At 44.3% G+C, this 19,627-nt stretch overlaps 1 protein-coding gene across 1 annotated transcript in view; it reads left to right on the forward strand.

Moving 5' to 3' along the window:
- Nucleotides 1-17,890, forward strand: part of gpr157 (G protein-coupled receptor 157) — a 28,330-nt gene extending 10,440 nt beyond the window's left edge. The window contains 3 exon segments of the mRNA XM_043676171.2: nt 8,396-8,590; nt 17,491-17,608; nt 17,611-17,890. Of these exon segments, the coding sequence (XP_043532106.2) occupies nt 8,396-8,590; nt 17,491-17,608; nt 17,611-17,699 (402 nt within the window). The 3' untranslated portion in view covers nt 17,700-17,890.
- Nucleotides 17,891-19,627: the final 1,737 nt, after the last annotated feature.

Consider the following 19,627-nt stretch of genomic DNA (forward strand, 5'->3'; position numbering starts at 1 on the left):
CTTCTATATCAAAACTTAGGGCTGAGCCTTGTCAGAAAAAACCCATTTGATTCACTCCTGTCCTTTAGGGAAGAAAACTGCCATCTTTACCTGGCCATGCCTCCATGTGACTCCAGACTCACAGCAATGTGGTTGACTCAACTGCCCTCTGAGCAATTAGGGATGGGCAATAAATGCTGGTGTAGCCAGTGATGCCCACATCCCATGAATGAATGAATGGCTTTGTCATTTTTGATGATTTTAATGGAGAGTTTGTCCATACGGGCCAGGTATGTTTTCTCCGTCTCTTCTACCTAAGCTCACCTCATTACCTATGCCCCACACACCTCTGATGGGTTTTATGCTGTTGACAGTGGGAGAGGAGGAACAAGTGGATGCAACTTGTAAGGGTGTCCAGAGCAAAGATTAGATTAGATTCCCTACAGTGTGGAAACAGGCCCTTCGGTCCAACAGGTACACACCGACCCTCCGAAGAGTAACCCACCCAAACACCTTTTCCCCTCTAACTAATGAACCTAATTGACAAATAAGCATGGCTAATTCACCTGTCCTGCACATCTTTGGACTGTGTGAGGAAACCGGAGCACCCGAAGGAAACCCACGCAGACACCAGGAGAATGTGCAAACTCCATACAGACAGTCACCTGAGGTTGGAATCGAACCCAGGACCCTGGTACTGTGAGGCAGCAGTGCTAACCACTGAGCTACCGTGCCGCCCCAAACCTCAGTGCGTTCTCCCATTCCACCACCAGTAGAAGTATCATGCACTGTGGCTGTTTCCAGGATCCCAGACATCGACTCCCTCTTTAGATCCTAACTGTGCTCCTGCTCAATCCCTGGCAGTGTGCAGCTGCTCTGTGCAGTTCATATCAATTTCCCCCAGACAGAGGGAACTTGGCACACTGCCTTGCTGATAGGGACCTGAAGGTCCTGGTGGGCACGGGCTTCACCCATGAAGCATGCTCTGAAATGATGGTGCTTAGGCCAGAGGAACCACCTGAACCTCTAGGGGTCACTAAGTGTGAGTAAGCAACAGTTCTCTTCACCTTCCTCTATTCCTCCTCAATTTGCCTCTTGGATAGCTGCAGAGGTTTTTTTTTCAGCACACTGTTCCAAGCACGTGGGTCATAAAATTCCTACAGTGTGGAAACGGGTCCTTCGGCCCAACAAGTCCACACCGGCTCTCCGAAGAGTAACCCACCCAGACAGACTCCATTACTCTATATTTCCCCTGACTAATGCACCTAACCTCCACATCCCTGGACACTATGGGCATGGCCAGTTCACCTAAGCTGCACATGTTTGGACTGTGGGTGGAAACCAGAGGCCTGGAGGAAACCCATGCAGTCACACACAGTCACCCAAGGCTGGAATTGAATCTGGGTCCCTGGTGCTGTAAGGCAACAGTGCTAATCACTAAGCCACCGTGCCACAGTGGTTGCACTGAAACAAAATGGCGATAATTACTGCCGCTGGTTGAACTAACCAATTATTGATAGAAATGCTGACTCAGCTGAAATAACTGAGGGCAGACAAACTGGATCTCACCTCTTTTTATCCCCCCCTCCTCTTCCACACACCACCTCCCTTCTCTCCGTCATAACCATGGTATCCTTCCAGTTTAGTCCATTAAATGACTTTCTCTGTGAACTAAAACTTTTCCATTGAATCTCACTCTGTGTGAATTAAAACATTACGACCCAAATGCCAGGACTAGGAAACAAAGACTGTCTGTCGCAGTAGTGTCCCTTTAAACCATCTGAGTTGTCATGTGTCCCTGAAAGTGTATTTGTCCCTGTCCCATGCCAGTTATTTACAATTTCTAATCTAATCCTCAAGGCTTAGACAGAATTAGGCACATTCCATATTAGATTTCCCCTTTTCCTTTAAAGTGAAGAATGACCTGATTAAAGCAAAGCTAATGTAAAGCATTTTATTTTCAAATTTTACCCACAACGTGTTAATCCTTTCTTTTCGCGTCTGAAAGATTGCAGCAACATCTCCCTGATAATCCTTCCCTGTGGCTTGGTGAACAATGCCGCGTTCATGCTGAGGCTCCCAGCCAGTCAAAGGGGGAGGCAAACTGATTCGCATGCCTGTGGGACGCACTATAAATAGAATTTGTACTGGGAGTGTTTAATTCAAAGCCATTATGTTAAACCTCCCCTCCCCCCACCCACCCCCTACCAACCCTTCTCTAGGCCACAAGGATGGTGTTGGCACATTAGTTTAGTGACATGAGACCATCTGATCCTTTTTTTTTGCTTTCCCAGTGTGGTCTCGCCTTCATTATTCATGGATTTGGTGCCGAAGACTAGTTGCTTTAGATACGTGAACAAAAACAGAGGTTGCTGGAAAAGCTCAGCAGTTGAAAAGTTTGGCACTGGGAAAGCACAGCCAGTCAGACAGCATCCGGGGAACAGTAGAGTCGACACTTCAAGCGTCAGCTCTTCCTGATGAAAAACAAAGCCACTTGTTGCCAAGCAGAATTTGGCACAAGGAGACCTGTTTGGCACAAGGAGAATGGCCATCAAAAGCTTTCTGATGAAGGGCTTATGCCAGAAACATCGACTCTCCTGCTGCTCGGATGCTGCCTGACCGGCTGTGTTTTTCCAGCGACGCACTTTTTGACTCTGATCTCCAGCATCCGCTTTCTCCCGGAAAAGCTCATCGGGTCTGGCAGCACCTGTGAAGAGAAACCAAAGTTAACGTTTCGGATCGTGTGACCCTTCCTCAGAACTTCCTCCATTCTGAGGAAGGGTCACCGGACCTAAAAAGGTTAACTCTGATTTCTCTGCACAGATGCTGCCTGACCTGATGAGCTTTTCCAGCAACTTTGGGTTTTTGTTCCTGACTTACAGCATCAGCAATTCTTTTGGTTTTTGCTTTAGATACTTGCCTGCCCTCTTAAACATTTATGAAACAGTTCAAAGGCAGTGGCAGATTCATTCTTAGACTTTTTTTAAAAAAATCAGCATCATGGATAATCCTGAGAGGTATTCTCTCCCACGAGATGAAACAAAGCATGGCTGTAGAGCATTCTTATTTCCTTGTTGTCTCTACAATTACCGCAATATAAAATATCTTTCCATACTAACAATGATTATGAGTCATTTTCTGCTCTGTTCCTGGTGCCTCGACCCCTACCCACCCAGTGAGAGCTGAACATCACAGGCAAGGCCATCATTTGTCGCCCTGTCCCTAATTGCCCCTGAAAAGGTGATGGTGCGGCATATCTGTCGTATTTGGTACAACTGCATGATTTGACCAGGCCAATTTGGAGGGCACATGGCTCTGTGTGTGTGGATCCGCAGTCCCATGTAGGCCAGGTCTGCTGAAGATATAAAATTTCCTTCCCTCAAAGTCATTAGTGACATGGCTACCAAGGGTTGATTGAGTTAACATTCCACCAACTGCTGCAGGATTTGAACCTGTATCCTTAGAGCATTAACCTCAGCCTCTGTGCCATTACCACTACACACCAGGCATGTGACATTTTTCTCATCCTGTGCTATTCTTCTGTGCTGCTCTTCATCAGCCCTTATACTCGAAATGTTGACCCTCCCGCTTCTCAGATGCTGCCTGACCTGCTGTGCTTTTCCAGCACCACACTCTTGACTCTGATCTCCAGCATCCGCAGTCCTCATTTTCTCCCGGAAAAGCTCATCGGGTCTGGCAGCACCTGTGAAGAGAAACCAAAGTTAACGTTTTGGGTCGTGTGACCCTTCCTCAGAACTTCCTCCATTCTGAGGAAGGGTCACCGGACCTAAAAAGGTTAACTCTGATTTCTCTGCACAGATGCTGCCTGACCTGATGAGCTTTTCCAGCACCACACTCTTGACTCTGATCTCCAGCATCTGCAGTCCACACTTTCTCCTTTTATACAGGTATATGTTCAGTTGCTTTCTCTAATGTTTTTCATTTGTTCATTCGAGATGAGCATCGCTGGTGAGGCCAACATTTATTACCCACTGCTCATTGCCCTTGTGAAAGAGATGGTGAGCTGGTGCCTAGATTGGCTGCAGTCCATGTGTAATTTGTGGAAGGAATGGACCTATTACCTTAGAACCTGTGACATGCTCTTTGCCACACCATAGGTGCCTGGGAAAATCCTTTCAACACTTCAAACCTGCTTCACCGTTCTAAATTCTGACTGGTCTCCTTCTTCAACGCCATTTTCTTGCACTTTTCCCATGTCCCTTCAGGTCATTAGAATCTAGGAATCTATAATTTTTTTATTTTATTTTGTCAAATGAATTTGCCATCTGTATGGATCCATGTATGCTCAATCAAGTCTTGGTTAACACTCCTTCCAAGACGTATATCTTGTTGGGCATTGAGTGGTTTAGTACGGAAGGGAATACATTTCTTTAACATGAGTAAATACTTTATCGGTGTATATTTGAAGATCTAATGCAGGAGGGAAGTAAATGGCAGAACCCTTAGTAGTATCAACAGACAGAGTGAGCTAGGCATGTAGACTCACAATTCCCTGAAAGTGGATACAGTGGCCAAGAAGACATATGGCATGCTTGCCTTCATCAATCAGGACACACAGTATAAAAACTGACAAGTCACTGTTCAACTGCATAGAACTTTAGTTAGGCCTCAGTTGGTTGTACAGTTTTGGTTGCCACACTATAGGAAGGATGGAGAGGCTTTGGAGAAGGTACAGGAACGGTTTACCAGGTCGTCACCTGTTTGGAGGGTATCAGCTATGAGAAGAGATTGGGCAAACTTGGTTTGTTTTCACTTGAACTTTGAAGGATGATAGAAGTTTACAAAATTATGAGAGGGATGGACAGAATGGATAGTCAGAGTCTTTTTTTCAATTTCCCCAGGGTAGAAATGTCAACTCTGGGAGCTTGGGTTTGAATTAACAGAGAGTATGTTTAAAGGAGATGAGAGGCAAGTCTTTTACAACAGAGGGTGGGAAGTGCCTGGAATGCGCTGCCAGAGGAGCTGGTGGAGGCAGATACTGTAGCAGCATTTAAAAGGAATGTTGACAGATACATGAATAGGGATGGAATTGAGAATTAAGGGAAAAGGTTTTCCGTTTAGAACTGTGTTGTGTTGGCACAGTCTTAGTGGGCCAAAGGGCCTGGTCTTTGTCCTTGTTCAAAGCCAAGGGTAGAGCAGAGCATTTTCAATCAGTGAACTGGATGAACCGTGGCTTGCCTTAGAACAAACCTTCCTCCCTCCTCCATTAAACACTGTGACTCCTTTGGCTGGGCACCTAACCAGGTACCCACCCTCTGAGGTAACCATTCCCCAAAAGGGCAAGGAGTGCACATTCTAGACAAGGAGCTGTTAAGGTTATGGATAAACTCACGAGGCCTAACTATGTCAAGTGTCTCAAAGATCCAGTATGAGCTGAAGGGCTGAATGGCTGTCTCATTTTGAGCTGTAAGTTTCTGCGATTTGTGTTCTATTTGAGTATATTACCAGGTGTGTAACGCAGCCAAATGTTCATCCTCCTGTCCAAACAGGCAAATGTTAGATAAACGGTGGACAACAATTAGGTGGAAGCACTCTATAATTCTGGGGATAGCATCAGATTCCAGAATATTTCAAGCCACTCAACTCCTATTGTGGACTTTAAAAGATCAGTTTTTGCTGTAGCCCAACATTTTCTCTGTGCTTAATTACTAAATCTTGCAACTGTTGTTAAAATAGCCACTGGCAATGTGATTATGAGTACAGCATGTTATGCCTGGAATCTGGTAGCTTCTTGAGTAACTAGTAATTGGAATGTCATCAGAAGTACAAGAGCGATTTTCATTCTGTATTTATTTATTTCCTAACCGGTGAGTAGGGTAAGTAGAGAGTCAATATTTTATGAGAGAATTGAATTCTCTTCCTTAACCTTTCTGCACTCTCTCACACTCTCTGTCTCTTCTTTTGGAAATGTAGCTTAAAACAAACTTCTTTGGTAAAGATTTTGCTAGTGTGTTGCAAAGCCTCCTCCAGTGGCTTAGCGTCACATTTGGAAAGGACTCCTGTGAGATATTTTGGGACTTCAAGGATTGAATTGAATTGAGTTTATTGTCAGGTGTACTGGTACACAGTGAAAAACTTTCATCTTGCGAGCAATACAGACAGATCAGAGATAAGTAACATAGATAAGTAAATAATAGGTAAACAGCAGCAGAAACAAAAACACAGGTACAGGCGAATGTGAAGAGTTCAGTATTCTAACAACAGTAGGGTAGAAACTGTTTCAAAACCGGCTGGTACATGTGTTGAGGCTTCTGTACCTTCTCCCCCATGGTAGAGGTTGTAGTAAAACATTGCCAGGGTGGGATGGATTTTTCAGAATGCTGGCAGCCTTTCCTTGACAGCGGGCCTGGTAGATGGATTCTATAGATGGGAGGTTGGTAAAGAGAACTAGGTTGTTCTCAGTGCACCATTTTTCCAGGTCTTCTACCTCCCGTCTGTAGTCTATTTTGTTGTCATCTGAGATTCGACCAACTATGGTGGTGTCATCAGTGACTTGTAAATGGCATTAGTCTGGTATTTGGTGACACAGTCATAGGTATACAGTGAGTACAGTAGGGGACTGAGTACGCACCCCCGGACAGCTCCAGTGTTGAGTGTTAGTGAGGATGAAATATTGTCACCAATCTTCACTGATTGTTGCCTGTGGGTCAGGAAACTGAGGATCCAGTTGCAGAGAGTGGGGCTTAGTCCGAGATCACTAAGTTTAGTAATCAGTCTCAAGGGGAGAATAGTGTTGAAAGCTGGACTGTAGTCAATGAGTAGGATTCTAACATAGCTGTTCTTGCTGTCAAGATGTTCCAGGGAGGAGTGAAGGGCAAGTGATCTGGCATCTAACATGGATCTGTTGGTCTGATAGGCAAATTGGAGTGGGTCAAGAGTAGTGGGGAGGCTGGAGTTGATTACTGCCATGACCAGCCTTTCAAAGCACTTCATGACCATGAAGTCAGGGCCACTGGGTGGTAGTCATTGGGACATGCTCCATGGGCCTTCTTAGGCACAGGGATGATGTTGGCCCTCCTGAAACAGGCAGGGACAGTAGCCTGCTGCAGGGAGAGGTTGAAGATATCTGAGAAGACCTCTGCCAGTTGATCTGCACATGCCCTGAGTGCACGACCTGGTACTCTGTCTGGTCCCATTGCTTTCCTTGGATTCACATGAAAGAAAACTAACCTGACCTCTGAGGCAATGGCTGTTGGGATAGGTTCGTTAGGACTTGTCAGAATAAGTGTTATCTCTCCGCCGAGATTCTGCTCAAAGCGAGCATAGACGGCATTGAGATGATCTGGGAGGGATGTGTCATTGTCTGCTATTTTGCGCTGGATGTTTATATAAATATCAATTGTAGAATAAAGCAGTGTTAAGGTCTGATCAAAATGACAGAGCAGGCACAAAAGGCTCCTAATCTAAGCTGTTGATGTGCACTTTCCCCACAGCCTGCAAATTACTCCATTCTGGCAGTGAAGTGCCGATTAATTTGCAGGCTTGTTTGCAATAAAACCACTTTGATTCTGAACTCGTTTTTTAAAAAATTAATTTGCAATTTAACTAGTTAATTTGGAACACAACCTTCAACTTCACCTTTAAGTGCCACAAACCCTGCTGTCCTGGAACTATATTGATGTTCCTTCACTGTGCAGCGTCAGAACTCAAAAACCCTGCATTTTGCAGAATGTGGGTCTACCTACAGCACACGGACTGCAGTGGTTCAAGAAGGCAACTCATCACCAAATTCTCAATGACCACTGGGAATGGTAGTTAACACTGAGTCACGAAAATGTCTGGGTGAATATTAGTTTTTAGTTTTCTACAAAGCCTAATGTTTTGGCCAAGCATTCTGCCAGCCAGCTGAAGGTGGGTTCAGGGATAGTTAGCCCTTGTTTATCTGCTGGAAAATCAAGGCAATAACCGAATAATCTTTCTTTGGGCAGGAAGTGTGGATTGATACGTTCCAACTGCTCTTGAGCTTGTGAATAGGAGATACATGGTACGGTGGCTCAGTGGTTAGCACTGCTGCCTCACTGCGCTAGAGACCCGGGTTTGATTCCAGCCTCAGGCAACTGTCTGTGTGGAGTTTGCAGATTCTCCCCATGTCTGTGTGAGTTTCCTTTGGGTTCTCCAGTTTCCTCCCACAGTCCAAAGATGTGCAGGTTAGATGAATTGGCCATGCTAAATTGCCCCTAGTGTTCAGGGATGTGTAGGTTAGATGCATTAGTTAGGGGTAAATGTAGAGTAGTTGGGGAATGGGTCTGGGTGGGTTACTCTTCGGAGGGTCACTGTGGCCTTGTTGGGCCAAATGGCCTGTTTCCATACTGTAGGGAGTTGATGACAATGTCACAGTACCTGCTGCGTTTGCCTTCAGTGAGACTAAATATGCTTTTTTGTTTTCTCTTCCCAGCACGAAGCCTTATCAGAGTATCGTCCGATCCTCACCAGCAGTTCCAGCCATCACACGAGATCTTCAATTGCAGATCGCAAACTCACCATCATACCTATCATATTTATCTTTCTGCGAATCTGGAGCACTGTGAGGTTCATTCTGACACTTTGCAATTCGCCTGCTGTGCAGAATGGAATACTGGTAATATTACATGTAAGTGCAGTCATTTTAGAAGCATACGGTTGGTCAGTTGTAGCAATTCATAATTATGGCAGTCTATCAACCTGAGAAATTTCTGATTCTGGAAGTCATTTGTTCAAGCTCCAGCTCTTGGGCAGAGTGAATATATGATCAGTTGGGAAATGGCTTAGAAATACAAACAGGTAATAGAAACTCACAAAACATAATTAATGATGGATGTGTATTTGTATCTAGTTCAAGCCCCTCTTCTCCCAGTATGGAGATTACACCAGTACACAGCGCAGTTTCACTCTCGGGTATGCACCAAGGAGGAGACCCATGTTGCTTGTTCATGTTCTGCTGTTAATCTGATGGGTGGCACGGTGGCTCAGTGGTTAGCACTGCTGCCTCACAGCACCTGGAACCTGGTTTGATTCCACCCTCGGGCGACTGTCTGTGTGGGGTTCTCACCTTTTCCCCGTGTCTGAGTGGGTTTCCTCTGGGTGCTCCGGTTTTTTCCCCACAGTCCAAAGATGTGCAGGTTAGGGTGGATTTGCCATGGGAAATTGCCCCATAGTGTTCAGGGATGTGCAGGCTAGGTGGGGTTAGGAGGGGTAGACTGGGTTTGGATGCTCTTCGGAGGGTTGATGCAGTCTCAGTGGGTGTTTTCCGCACCGTAGAGATTCTAAGATCGGGGCTGACTTGATCCCATTCTCCATCCATCTTCCATCATATCTAGAAATGGTAAGGCCTGCAGATGCTGGAAGTCAGAGTTGATCAAATGTGCAGCTGGAAAGGCACAGCAGGTCAGACAGCATCGGGGGAGCAGGAGAGTCGATGTTTTGGGTTGGGACCCATCATCGGGACCAGTCAAAATGTTGACTTTCCTATTCTGTCATACTGAAATCACCCCGGATAGTTTCAAACAAAAACAGTTTTTGATCTTGCTGTGACATGAATTGAGCTTGCATCCGGTATTTTTTGTGGGCCAGGGAGATTTGTGGATTCTGCCTCCATTTGCATAACAAGGAGTTTCCTACCTCCTGTCTTAAACAGCTGGCTCTTCAGCCTGATACTTAAGTGCAATGCTATGGGAGTGCTGCGTTGTCAGGGGCATCTATTCAGATGCAGTTTCAAATTCCAACACCCTTATGCTAGCTCTGAAAAACCTTCAGGGAAATGTTTCATTTGAAAAATAACCTTTTTTTAAACAGAGGTTCTCCCCTCAATCAGACCATCAAAAATGGAATATTTTCAAAGAATCAACACAGACTTGATGGGCTGAATGGCCTCCATCTATGCAGTATTGTTCTGATTCCTGATTGTGGAAGATTCATAAGCACGTAACTTGATATGACATTTGAAACCTCCCAGGATGTGTTTTTTGTTGTCAGTTGCTTCTGTACTTTCTTTAATGAGTCAACATTTGTTAAGGTGTTTGACCTGTTTGTAGCCAATCACGTCACAGTCATAGAGATGTACGGCACGGATACAGACCCTTCGGTCCAACTTGTCCATGCTGACCAGATATCCTAACCTAATCTAGCCCCATTTGCCAGCACTTGGCCTATATCCTTCTAAACCCTTCCTATTCATATACCCATCCGGGAGCCTTTTAAATGTTGCAATTGTACCAGCCTCTACCATGTTCTCTGGCAGCTCATTCCATACACTTACCAGACGTGAAAATGTGTTGCTGGAATAGTGCAGCGGGTCAGGCAGCATCCAAGGAGCAGGAGAATCGACGTTTCGGGCATGAGCCTTCCTGAAGAAGGCGCCTTGGATGCTGCCTGACCTGCTGCGCTTTTCCAGCAACACATCTCCAGCATCTGCAGTCCTCACTTTCTCCATACACTTACCACACTCTGTGTGAAAAGTTGCCCCTCAGGTTCCTTTTAAATCTTTTCCTTCTCACCCTAAACCTGTGCCCTCTAGTTCTGGACTCCCCCAACCCAGGGAAAAGACCTTGTCTATTTACCCTATCCATGCCCCTCATGATTTTATAAACCTCTATAAGGTCTCCCCTCAGCCTCCGATGCTCCAGGGAAAACAGCCCCAGCCTATTCAGCCTCTCCCTAAAGCTTAAATCCTCCAACCCTGACAACATCCTTGTAAACCTTTTCTGAACCCATTCAAGTTTCACAACATCTTTCCAATAGCAGGGAGACCAGAATTGCACGCAATATTCCAAAAGTAGCCAAACCAATGTCCTATACAGCCGCAACATGACCTCCCAACTCCTATACTCAACACACTGACCAATAAAGGAAAGCATACCAAACGCCACCTTCTCTATCCTATCTCCCTGTGACTCTACTTTCAAGGAAGCTCTTTTTAATGTTGTTTGGGACTGGGTTGTGCCATTGACTGTGGGAGCTACCATTTACTTACAGCTGACAAGGCAGATTTCTTTTCTTTGGTGGAAATTCCATCCCAGTGAAGCATGGCAAACTAAATGGGATTTGAGTGTTAATTGTTCTTACTTTAAAATTTTTTATGTGTAAATTTGGCCTTCTAACATCTTGTTCACTCACTGCAGAGACTGGCCAGAGGGTAAGTGATCAAATCCCATTTTTTTTTTTCCAGTTGTCCTAGATTGGTTATGTTTAGCCAAGAGCTATGACACAAGAATAGAATTGAAACTCAGACGATTCTGACACTTCACATTCTCTAAGTTGCTGAACCTTTTTCAGTTAAAGTCCAGGTGGAATTCAAACCCAGAATTCAGATTGATATTGTGATGCTTTGAAGCCAATCAGCTAAAAGGCCTTTACTCAATTTATAATCCATTTTTTATGTCTGCAAGATGACAAAGAATAGTCCCTGTGGAAAAATGGAATGAAGGAAGCTAAGTAGACTTTACCCATAGCTGATTGTACTCCTGAGCTTGCTCACATGGGGCTGTATAGCGTCTTAGAGTCATACAGCACAGAAACAGACTATTCGGTCCAACCAGTCCATGCTGAACATAATCCCAAACTAAACTAGTCCCACCTGCCTGCTCCTGGCCCATATCCTTTCAAACCTTTTCTATTCATGTATCCATCCAAATCTCCTTTAAATGTTGTAACTGTGCCCACATCCACCACTTCCTCAGGAAGTTCATTCCAATCACTGACCACCCACTGTGTAAAAATGTTTGCCTCCATAGGCCTTTTTAAATCTCTCTCCTTTCACCTTAAACATGTGTCCCCTGGTCTTGAAATCCCCAATCCTAGGGAAAAGATAACTACCATCAACTGATGAGGATTCAGAGTGCATTCTGGTCACCAGTGAAAATAAGAGCAAGCTTCTGGGAGGGTGTGTCCTGTTGAGAGTGTTGGGAGCCCACCCAATGCTCTGGGTTCAATCAAAGCCCTGCCAAGGGACCAGGGGCCAATGCAGAGGCAGACTGGTGAGTCAGTAGTCCGAGGTACCTTAGACAGTCTGGAAACAGGCCGGACCCCAGCGAAGCCATCAGGTTGAATGGAAACCCCTGTCTGTGTGTCTGACAATGGTTGTGGTCTGTCATTCCTGTGGCACTGTTGTTGGGACCTTGACCACCTGACTCCAGCGACACCCTCATGAAGGGCTTTTGCCTGAAACGTTGACTCTCCTGCTCCTCGGATGCTGCCTGACCTGCTGTGCTTTTCCAGCACACCACACTCTTGACTCCAGCGAGCCCCTGGCCTGGTGCTTTGCTGGCAACAAAATACCAGCATCTCGGCACAGGGGCCCTGGAGTGGGGTCTTCATTGTACTGACTGGCTGCCAGAACGTTCCTTTAAAGGCAGATGCAAATTGTGTTTGCACAACATACTTCGCCTTTTGCAGAATCCTAACCAGGCAAACCACGGGTTCTCTAGGTTTAGGCTTTTTTAAAAAAATAATTCATTCATGGGACAAGGGTGTCACTGGCTAGGTCAGCATCTGTTGCCCATCCCTATTTGCCCAGTAGGCAGCTACAAGTCAACCACATTGCTGTGGGTCTGGAGTCACATGGAGGCCAGACAGCAGTTTCCTTCCCTAAAGGACATTAGTGAACCAGATGAATTTTTCCCGATTATCCACACCAGTTTCATGGTCATCACTAAACGCTTAATTCCAGATTTTTTTATTGACTTCAAATTCCACCATCTGTGGTGGCAGGATTCAAACCCAGATCGGTACTGGGACCTCTGAATTACTAGCGATAATTTTGCTAGGCTGCTACCTCCCCTATAACACGACTTACGGCATGTGTTTTGGAGAGTCGAAATGCAAGGTGTGTCCTTAAAAGGCCAGATATGTAGAAACAGGAGAAAAACAAGAGACCATTTGGCCCATTGTGCTGTTGGTGGCACTCCAATTACAATGGTTGGTGCTTTTCTGGTTGAATCAGTAACTCTCACCTGTGCCTAAAACACAGTAGATATTAAATTACACACTGTATAATCACTGCAAAGTGTTTTGCAGTGGGCACTGAAATATGCCTAGAACGTAATGAAGGTCCTGCTGGGTTCCGATTCTATTCCACCACCGCGTCTTCAGTACCTTTTGGCAGCTGTGCCTCAAACTCCCCCCTTCCCATCCTTTTGAAAGCCTTCAGCTCTTGGATGCTCCATGGATTCCAACCTTTCGGTCACAGCCCAGAATTTTAAATTTGTTGTACTAAGCAGTTTCTTATTCCCAGTGCAGGGAAGTACTCTCAGGTTGCATCAGTATTTGCAATTCTTGATATGGCTGAGAGAAGCAGACCAGGCAGGTTGTGAACTTGCTCCCTCCTGCTGCTAGGGTTCCCTCCTGCTGCTAGGGTTCCCTCCTGCAAGTGGAAAGGGAGGCGAAAATGGTAGAATTGGCCAAGTTACCTTTTATATGATGAATTCTTGCTATTGTTCATCATATTGTAGGAGTTAGCTGGACTCATACCATATTGTAGATTTTGCTGCTACCATCTTCCTCTTTAGGTTGGGACGAGCAGGACCAGCTGTGTGGAGGAAAACTACTTGGGTAGATTGACAAAAAGAAGCTCTTAAACATTTTTTATTCATTCTTGGGTATTGCTAGCTAAGTCAACTTTTACTGGCCACCCCTAAAGGCCCACCAATCACGATGGTTTCATGATCATCATTATGATGATTCATGGCATGGTGGCTCAGTGGTTAATACTGCTGCCTCACAGCGCCAGGGACCCAGTTTCGATTCCCGCCTCGGGCAACTCCCTCTCTCTGTGGAGTTTGCATGTTTTCCCCGTGTCTGTGTGGGTTTCCTCTGGGTGCTCTGGTTTCCTCCCATAATCCAAAGATGTGCAGGTCAGGTGAATTGGCCATGTTAAATTGCCCATAGTGTCAGGTGCATTAGTCAAGGGTAAATATAGGGTACGGGAATGGGTCTGGGTGGGTTACTCTTCAGAGGATCGGTGTGGACTTGTTGGGCCAAAGGGCCTGTTTCCACACTGTAGGGAATCGAATCTTAAAAAATTAAACACTTAATTGCAAATTTGTGTTGAATTCAAACTCCATCTGTTGTGGCAGGACTCAAACACAGAATCCCCAGAACATTACCCCAGTCTCTGGGTTAACACTCTAGTGACAATGTCACCAGACCATCATCTCCCCAACATCTCATTTTATGATTGGGTGTTGGAAGAAATATGTAACACTTATGACACAGCAAGCATTTTTTGACAGTTTGGATACGATGCCTTGGGTACGTCCAGTGCCACCTTATTAGTCTAAGTTATTGATATCAAGTGGGCAAGGATACCCTCCAGTCTTCAGCAAGAGGTAAGCTTGGTCCTGATTAAAAATCATAGGTTTGTTACATAGCACTTGATAGCTAGTCTCCTTATCTCTAAAATACAGAGTCTAATGAGACATTGGCTCAATTGAGATTGAGTACTGATTACTGTTAGCTATGTGAACTTTGAGAGATCCTGAGGAAAAAATGAACACAGGTTAGTTCCTCCCATAATTGCTCCTTTTATACCTTGAGGGTTAGCACTTATCGTACAACACCAGTTAACCCTGTCAGGTAATGACTGTCTAATACTAAGCACTGTTTAATCAACAATATCACCTTGTGGTGTTCTGTCAAATTTTGTCTCCAGAAGTGCTCCTTCCAAAACACTTTGCAGTGTTTTTGTTAGATCAAGGGCATCATATCAATGTCAGTTGTTGTTGGGAGACTACAAGTGTAGTGTAAATTATCTTTTTAAATTTTTTGCTCATTTCTTTGTTCACATTCTTTGGTATCTTTTCAAGTCTCTGCTGCTTGTTGAAGTGTATAGTTCCATAGACCGCAGTTGGAAATTTGTGTGCAATTCTGGTCTCCTTCCTATTGGAAAGATGTTATGAAACGTGAAAAAGTTCAGAAAAGATTTACAAGGATGTTGCCAGGATTGGAGGATTTGAGTTATAGGGAGAGGCTGAACAGGCTGGGGCTGTTTTCCCTGGACCGTCAGAGGCTGAGGGGTGACCTTACAGAGGTTTACAAAATCATGAGGGGTGTGGATAGGATAAATAGATAAAGTCTTTTCCTTTGGGTTGGGGAGTCCAGAACAAGAGGGCATAGGTTTAAGGTGAGAGGGGAAAGATATAAAAGAGACCTAAGGGGCAACGTTTTCACACAGAGGGTGATACATAAATGGAATGAGCTGCCAGAGGAAGTGGTGGAGGCTGGTACAATTACAGCATTTAAAAAGCATCTGGATGGGTATATGAATATGAAGGATTTAGAGGGATATGGGCCGGGTGCTGGCAAATGGGACTAAATTAGATTAGGATATCTGGTCGGCATGGATGAATTGGACCTAAGAGTATATTTCTGTACTGTACATCTCTATGTCTCTTGACTTTACTGGCTGGAGGTAGATCAGCCAGCCTCCTGAACAGTCAAATTCATAACTTGGACAGAACTGCACATGCGTGCGGTGGAGGTGGAAACAAGGGAAAAGGAGTAATTTGCCCATAACTACAGGCATCTAGTGATATTTACAACACACCTGTTGTTGCAACTGAAACTTGATGTATTTTCTAATCAATCTGTTCAGAGATGTTATATGTCTGGAATAGAATAGAAATTTATTGTCATATGTACTTTTATGTGAAAAATACAGTGCGAAGTTCTATAAGTTGTCTCACTGTGGACAGAAGTCATACATAATATAAATAAAAGTAAAAGTAAGACAAAGTTCTTCACAGTTCGGATAATTGCTCCGGGACTCAAAGAAAGCTGATTAAGGAACACTGGAATACCCTGAAGATGTAGCTGGGATGAGACCATTATTCCAGGACAGGACTGCACGCTGGGTCTCTGGAATACCAGGCTGGAAAACTCCATCTTATTGGACTGAGAGGCCCAATCCTGGATGAGACTGGCCTGCTAGGCCAGAGGAAGGTGAAGATCTCCATATGGAGATGAGACTGCCATGCCAGGACAAGACTGTCTGACTGGAACACTGCCGCACTGGGCTGAGACCGTCACTTCTCCTCCTTCCAGTGCCCAAATGGGACTTGAATCCTGTCCTTATGCTTAGAGGTTGGGATACTACCAGTGCATCATACGAGCCCCTTGCAATTTGTGTGTGTCTGTATGAGTGTCTCACACACAGTCTTTATTATGATGTGCAAGTTCAGCTGTCTCTCTGTTGGAATTCCATGAAGACATTATGATCAAGGTAATGTGTTGTACCTAGATTTTCAAAGGCTTTCAGCAAGGTGCCGCACAAGAGGCTGCTGCATAAGATAAAGATGCATGGCATTATGGGGTGAAGTATTAGCGTGGCTGGAGGATTGGTTGACTAACAGGAAGCAAAGACTAGGGATAATTGAATGCTATTCTGGTTGGTGATCAGACACTAGTGGTGTGCCTCAGGGATCAGTGTTGGGACGACAATTATTCACATTTTATACAGATAATTGGATTTGGGGACCACGTGCAGTGTGTCAAAGTTTGCACATGACAAGAAGATGAGTGGCAGAGCAAAGTATGTAGAGGGCTGTGAAACTTTGCAGAGGAACACAGATACTTGAGTGGGTAAAGGTCTGGCAGACGGAATAAAATGTAATAAATGTGAAGTCATCCATTTTGGTAGGAGTAACAGTAAAATGGACTATTACTTGAATGGTAAAAAGTTGCAGCATGCTGCTATGCAGAGGGACCTGGATGTCCTTGTGCATGAATCCCAGAGGGTTGGTCTGCAGGTGCAACAAGTAATTAGGAAGCCAAATGGAATTTTGTCCTTCATTGCTAAAGGGGTTGAGTTTAAAAGCAGGGAGGTTATGTTGCCAGCTGTACATGGTGCTAGTGAGGCCATACCTGGAATACTATGTGCAGATTTGATCTCCTTACTTGAGAAAGGATATACTGGCTCTGGAGGGGGTGCAGAGGAGGTTCACTCGGTTGATTCCAGAGTTGAGGGGTTGGCATATGAGGAGAGACTGAGCAGACTGGGATTATATTTGTTGGAATTTCGAATATAAAATTATGAAGGGAATAAAACAGGTAGAAGCAGGGACGATGTTTCCCACCCGTGGGTAAAACTAAGTCAAGAGGGCATAGTCTCAAAATTATGGGGGGCAGAGTTCAGACTGAATTGAGAAGGAACTTCTTCACCCAGAGGATTGTAAATCTATGGAATTCCCTGCCCAGTGAAGAAGTTGACACTACTTTCTTAAAAGGTTTTAAAACTAAGATAGATTTTTTTGACCTATAAAGGAATTAAGGGAAATGGTGAGAGGTTGGAAGTGGAGCTGAGTCCATGAAAAGCTCAGCCATGATCTTATTGAGTGGTGGAGCAGGCTCGCTGGGGCCAGACGGCCTGCTCCTGCTCCTAGATCTTATGTAATGCTCTAAGATGATTTATTAGCCTTTTGTTTCTGTCCAGTAAGCTGATTGTTTGTTTGTTTCTTTTTTCCCCCATCCTCTCTCCCCAACCCTCCTGCCACCCTCCCCCCTTCAATAAATGTCCTGCAGGGAATAGGAAACACGTTTCAAGGAGCAGCTAATTGCATTATATTCGTCCTGTGCACACAAGTAGTGCGAGCACGGCTGGTTTCCTGTCTGTGCAGCTGTTTTGGGATAGGACCAACTCCATACCCGACAAAGCACTGGCGAGAAATTATGGGGAAGTTGTGTGTCGGCGGAATGCAGAAATGTTTCCTTCATACGTAACTGAAGAGTAAATGATTCTAAAGGCACAGACGGGGGGGGGGTGCAAAACTGAAGCCGGCTTTGATCCGTTTTAAGCAATATCACAAAACTGGCCGTTGCAAATGCCAATTTTGTTTTTGTCACCAGGTAGAATTATATTCATTGTGGTGCTTAAGGTTGGCGATACGTTAATTGGCCTACATTAAACTGGGTTATAGTCCACAGGTTTAACTGGAAGCACTAGCTTTCGGAGGGTTGCCTCCTTCATCAACAACCATCGGGTGAAAGAGCAGCGCTTCGAAAGCTAGTGCTTCCAGTTAAACCTGTTGGACTATAACCTGTGTTATGTGATTTTAACTTTGTACACCCAGTCCAACACGGCGTCTCTAAATCGTGACTGCATTAAACTGGTTTGTCAGGTTGGGTTTGGTACAGGTTGACCTGACAGTACCTCACTGGAGAACTGCGTGTACAAATGTCACACAATCACTGCAGAACCAAAGATGGGCAGATTTCTGAATCATGTGCTTGTTTGAAAACCATGGTGCCTGCTCAATATTTTATAAAAGTTACTTCAATTGACTTTTTGACTTTAACAGTGATATTACATTCTGTGGAGTAAAACTCTGCTGCAACATCTGGACATTGTTGGATACCAGATTATGAATTAATAATGCTACTTCTGACTTCTTTCTAACACTTCGATCTCTGCTTCCTGAAGTCATTGAAAATTTAATGTGTGAGTGTAGACCTGGTTATTGATATGAAGGCCGTGTGAAGCCTGATTGAAATCTCTTATTCAACTGGAACCATTCAGAAGTCACATTTGCCATTATAAACTTCCATGTTTTGCTTCCACTTACTCATCTTTTGGACCTTTTTTTAATGTTACTGAGGTACAGGTCATTGCACAACTGCACCCAATGTCACTAATTCTGTTTATTGGGTCTCCCATTGGAACCAGACTGGACTCCTATTCAACACTTAAAATTCAATGATATAAGCAGCTAGAAAGATATAGTTGTCAGGGAAATTGTTAACCAGTTCATAACGTCTTCTCTGCCTGTTGCAAGATGCTGCTCCAACTAGTAGCATCCAATTGTTGAAATTCCCCGTGCTGCACTATTGCCAAAGCCAATTCAGGAACAAAAATGTCCTTCTTCATGTTAGGAATCTCTTCACTGAAATTATCACCAAAATGTTAATGTCGTGAGTTTTCTTGGTCATTAGTTGCATGACACCCAGGTTTATCGTCCAACAGGTTTATTTGAAATCACAAGCTTTCAGAGCCCTGCTCTTTGTCAGGTTCACCCAAAACTTGAGATTTCAAATAAATCTGTTGGACGAAAACCTGGTGTCATGTGACTTCTGATTTTGTCCATCCCAAGTCCACATCTGGCACCTCCACATCTGAGTTATTGTGAAACTGAGTTACAATCAGGTGATGCATGCCAGAAGCAAGTTCAAAATTCATGCTGTTAGATCAAACAATGCATAAAGGATGTGTATTCTTCACAGGATGACAGAACTTAAGAAACTGTTTTGAACCATTTTTCTCAGTTACCAATCTAATCTTATAGAGAAGGATCCAATCCCAGCACACTGACCTGGGAAGAGCATTCAATTCTGACCCGTGTTGCCTGCTTGTATCATTATAATGGGGAAGTTTTGATTGGTTGGCAGTGGGATGAAATTATTTGAAAGAAGAGGAGAATGCTGATGTAACAATTATTAATAGTGAAATCATAAAGCAATTCTATCCTTTTTTTGCCTATTTTGGCCATTCTCTAAAGCTAGTTTCTGTTGTGATGGCCACTTCCAGATGATCGTTTGAAGTATGGGTGTACTTCAAATTGCTTTGGAATATGGAGAAGATGGGTGCGATTATCTTCCGCTTGAATGTAGTGTTTCTTTTTACTAAATCAAATATTAGGCATTTATATTAAAAACACCTCTAAAC

This window comes from Chiloscyllium plagiosum, unplaced genomic scaffold (assembly GCF_037043375.1).
Source record: "Chiloscyllium plagiosum isolate Xiang-an unplaced genomic scaffold, Cpla_swu_hap1 HiC_scaffold_37, whole genome shotgun sequence".
NCBI classification, from domain to species: Eukaryota; Metazoa; Chordata; class Chondrichthyes; order Orectolobiformes; family Hemiscylliidae; genus Chiloscyllium; species Chiloscyllium plagiosum.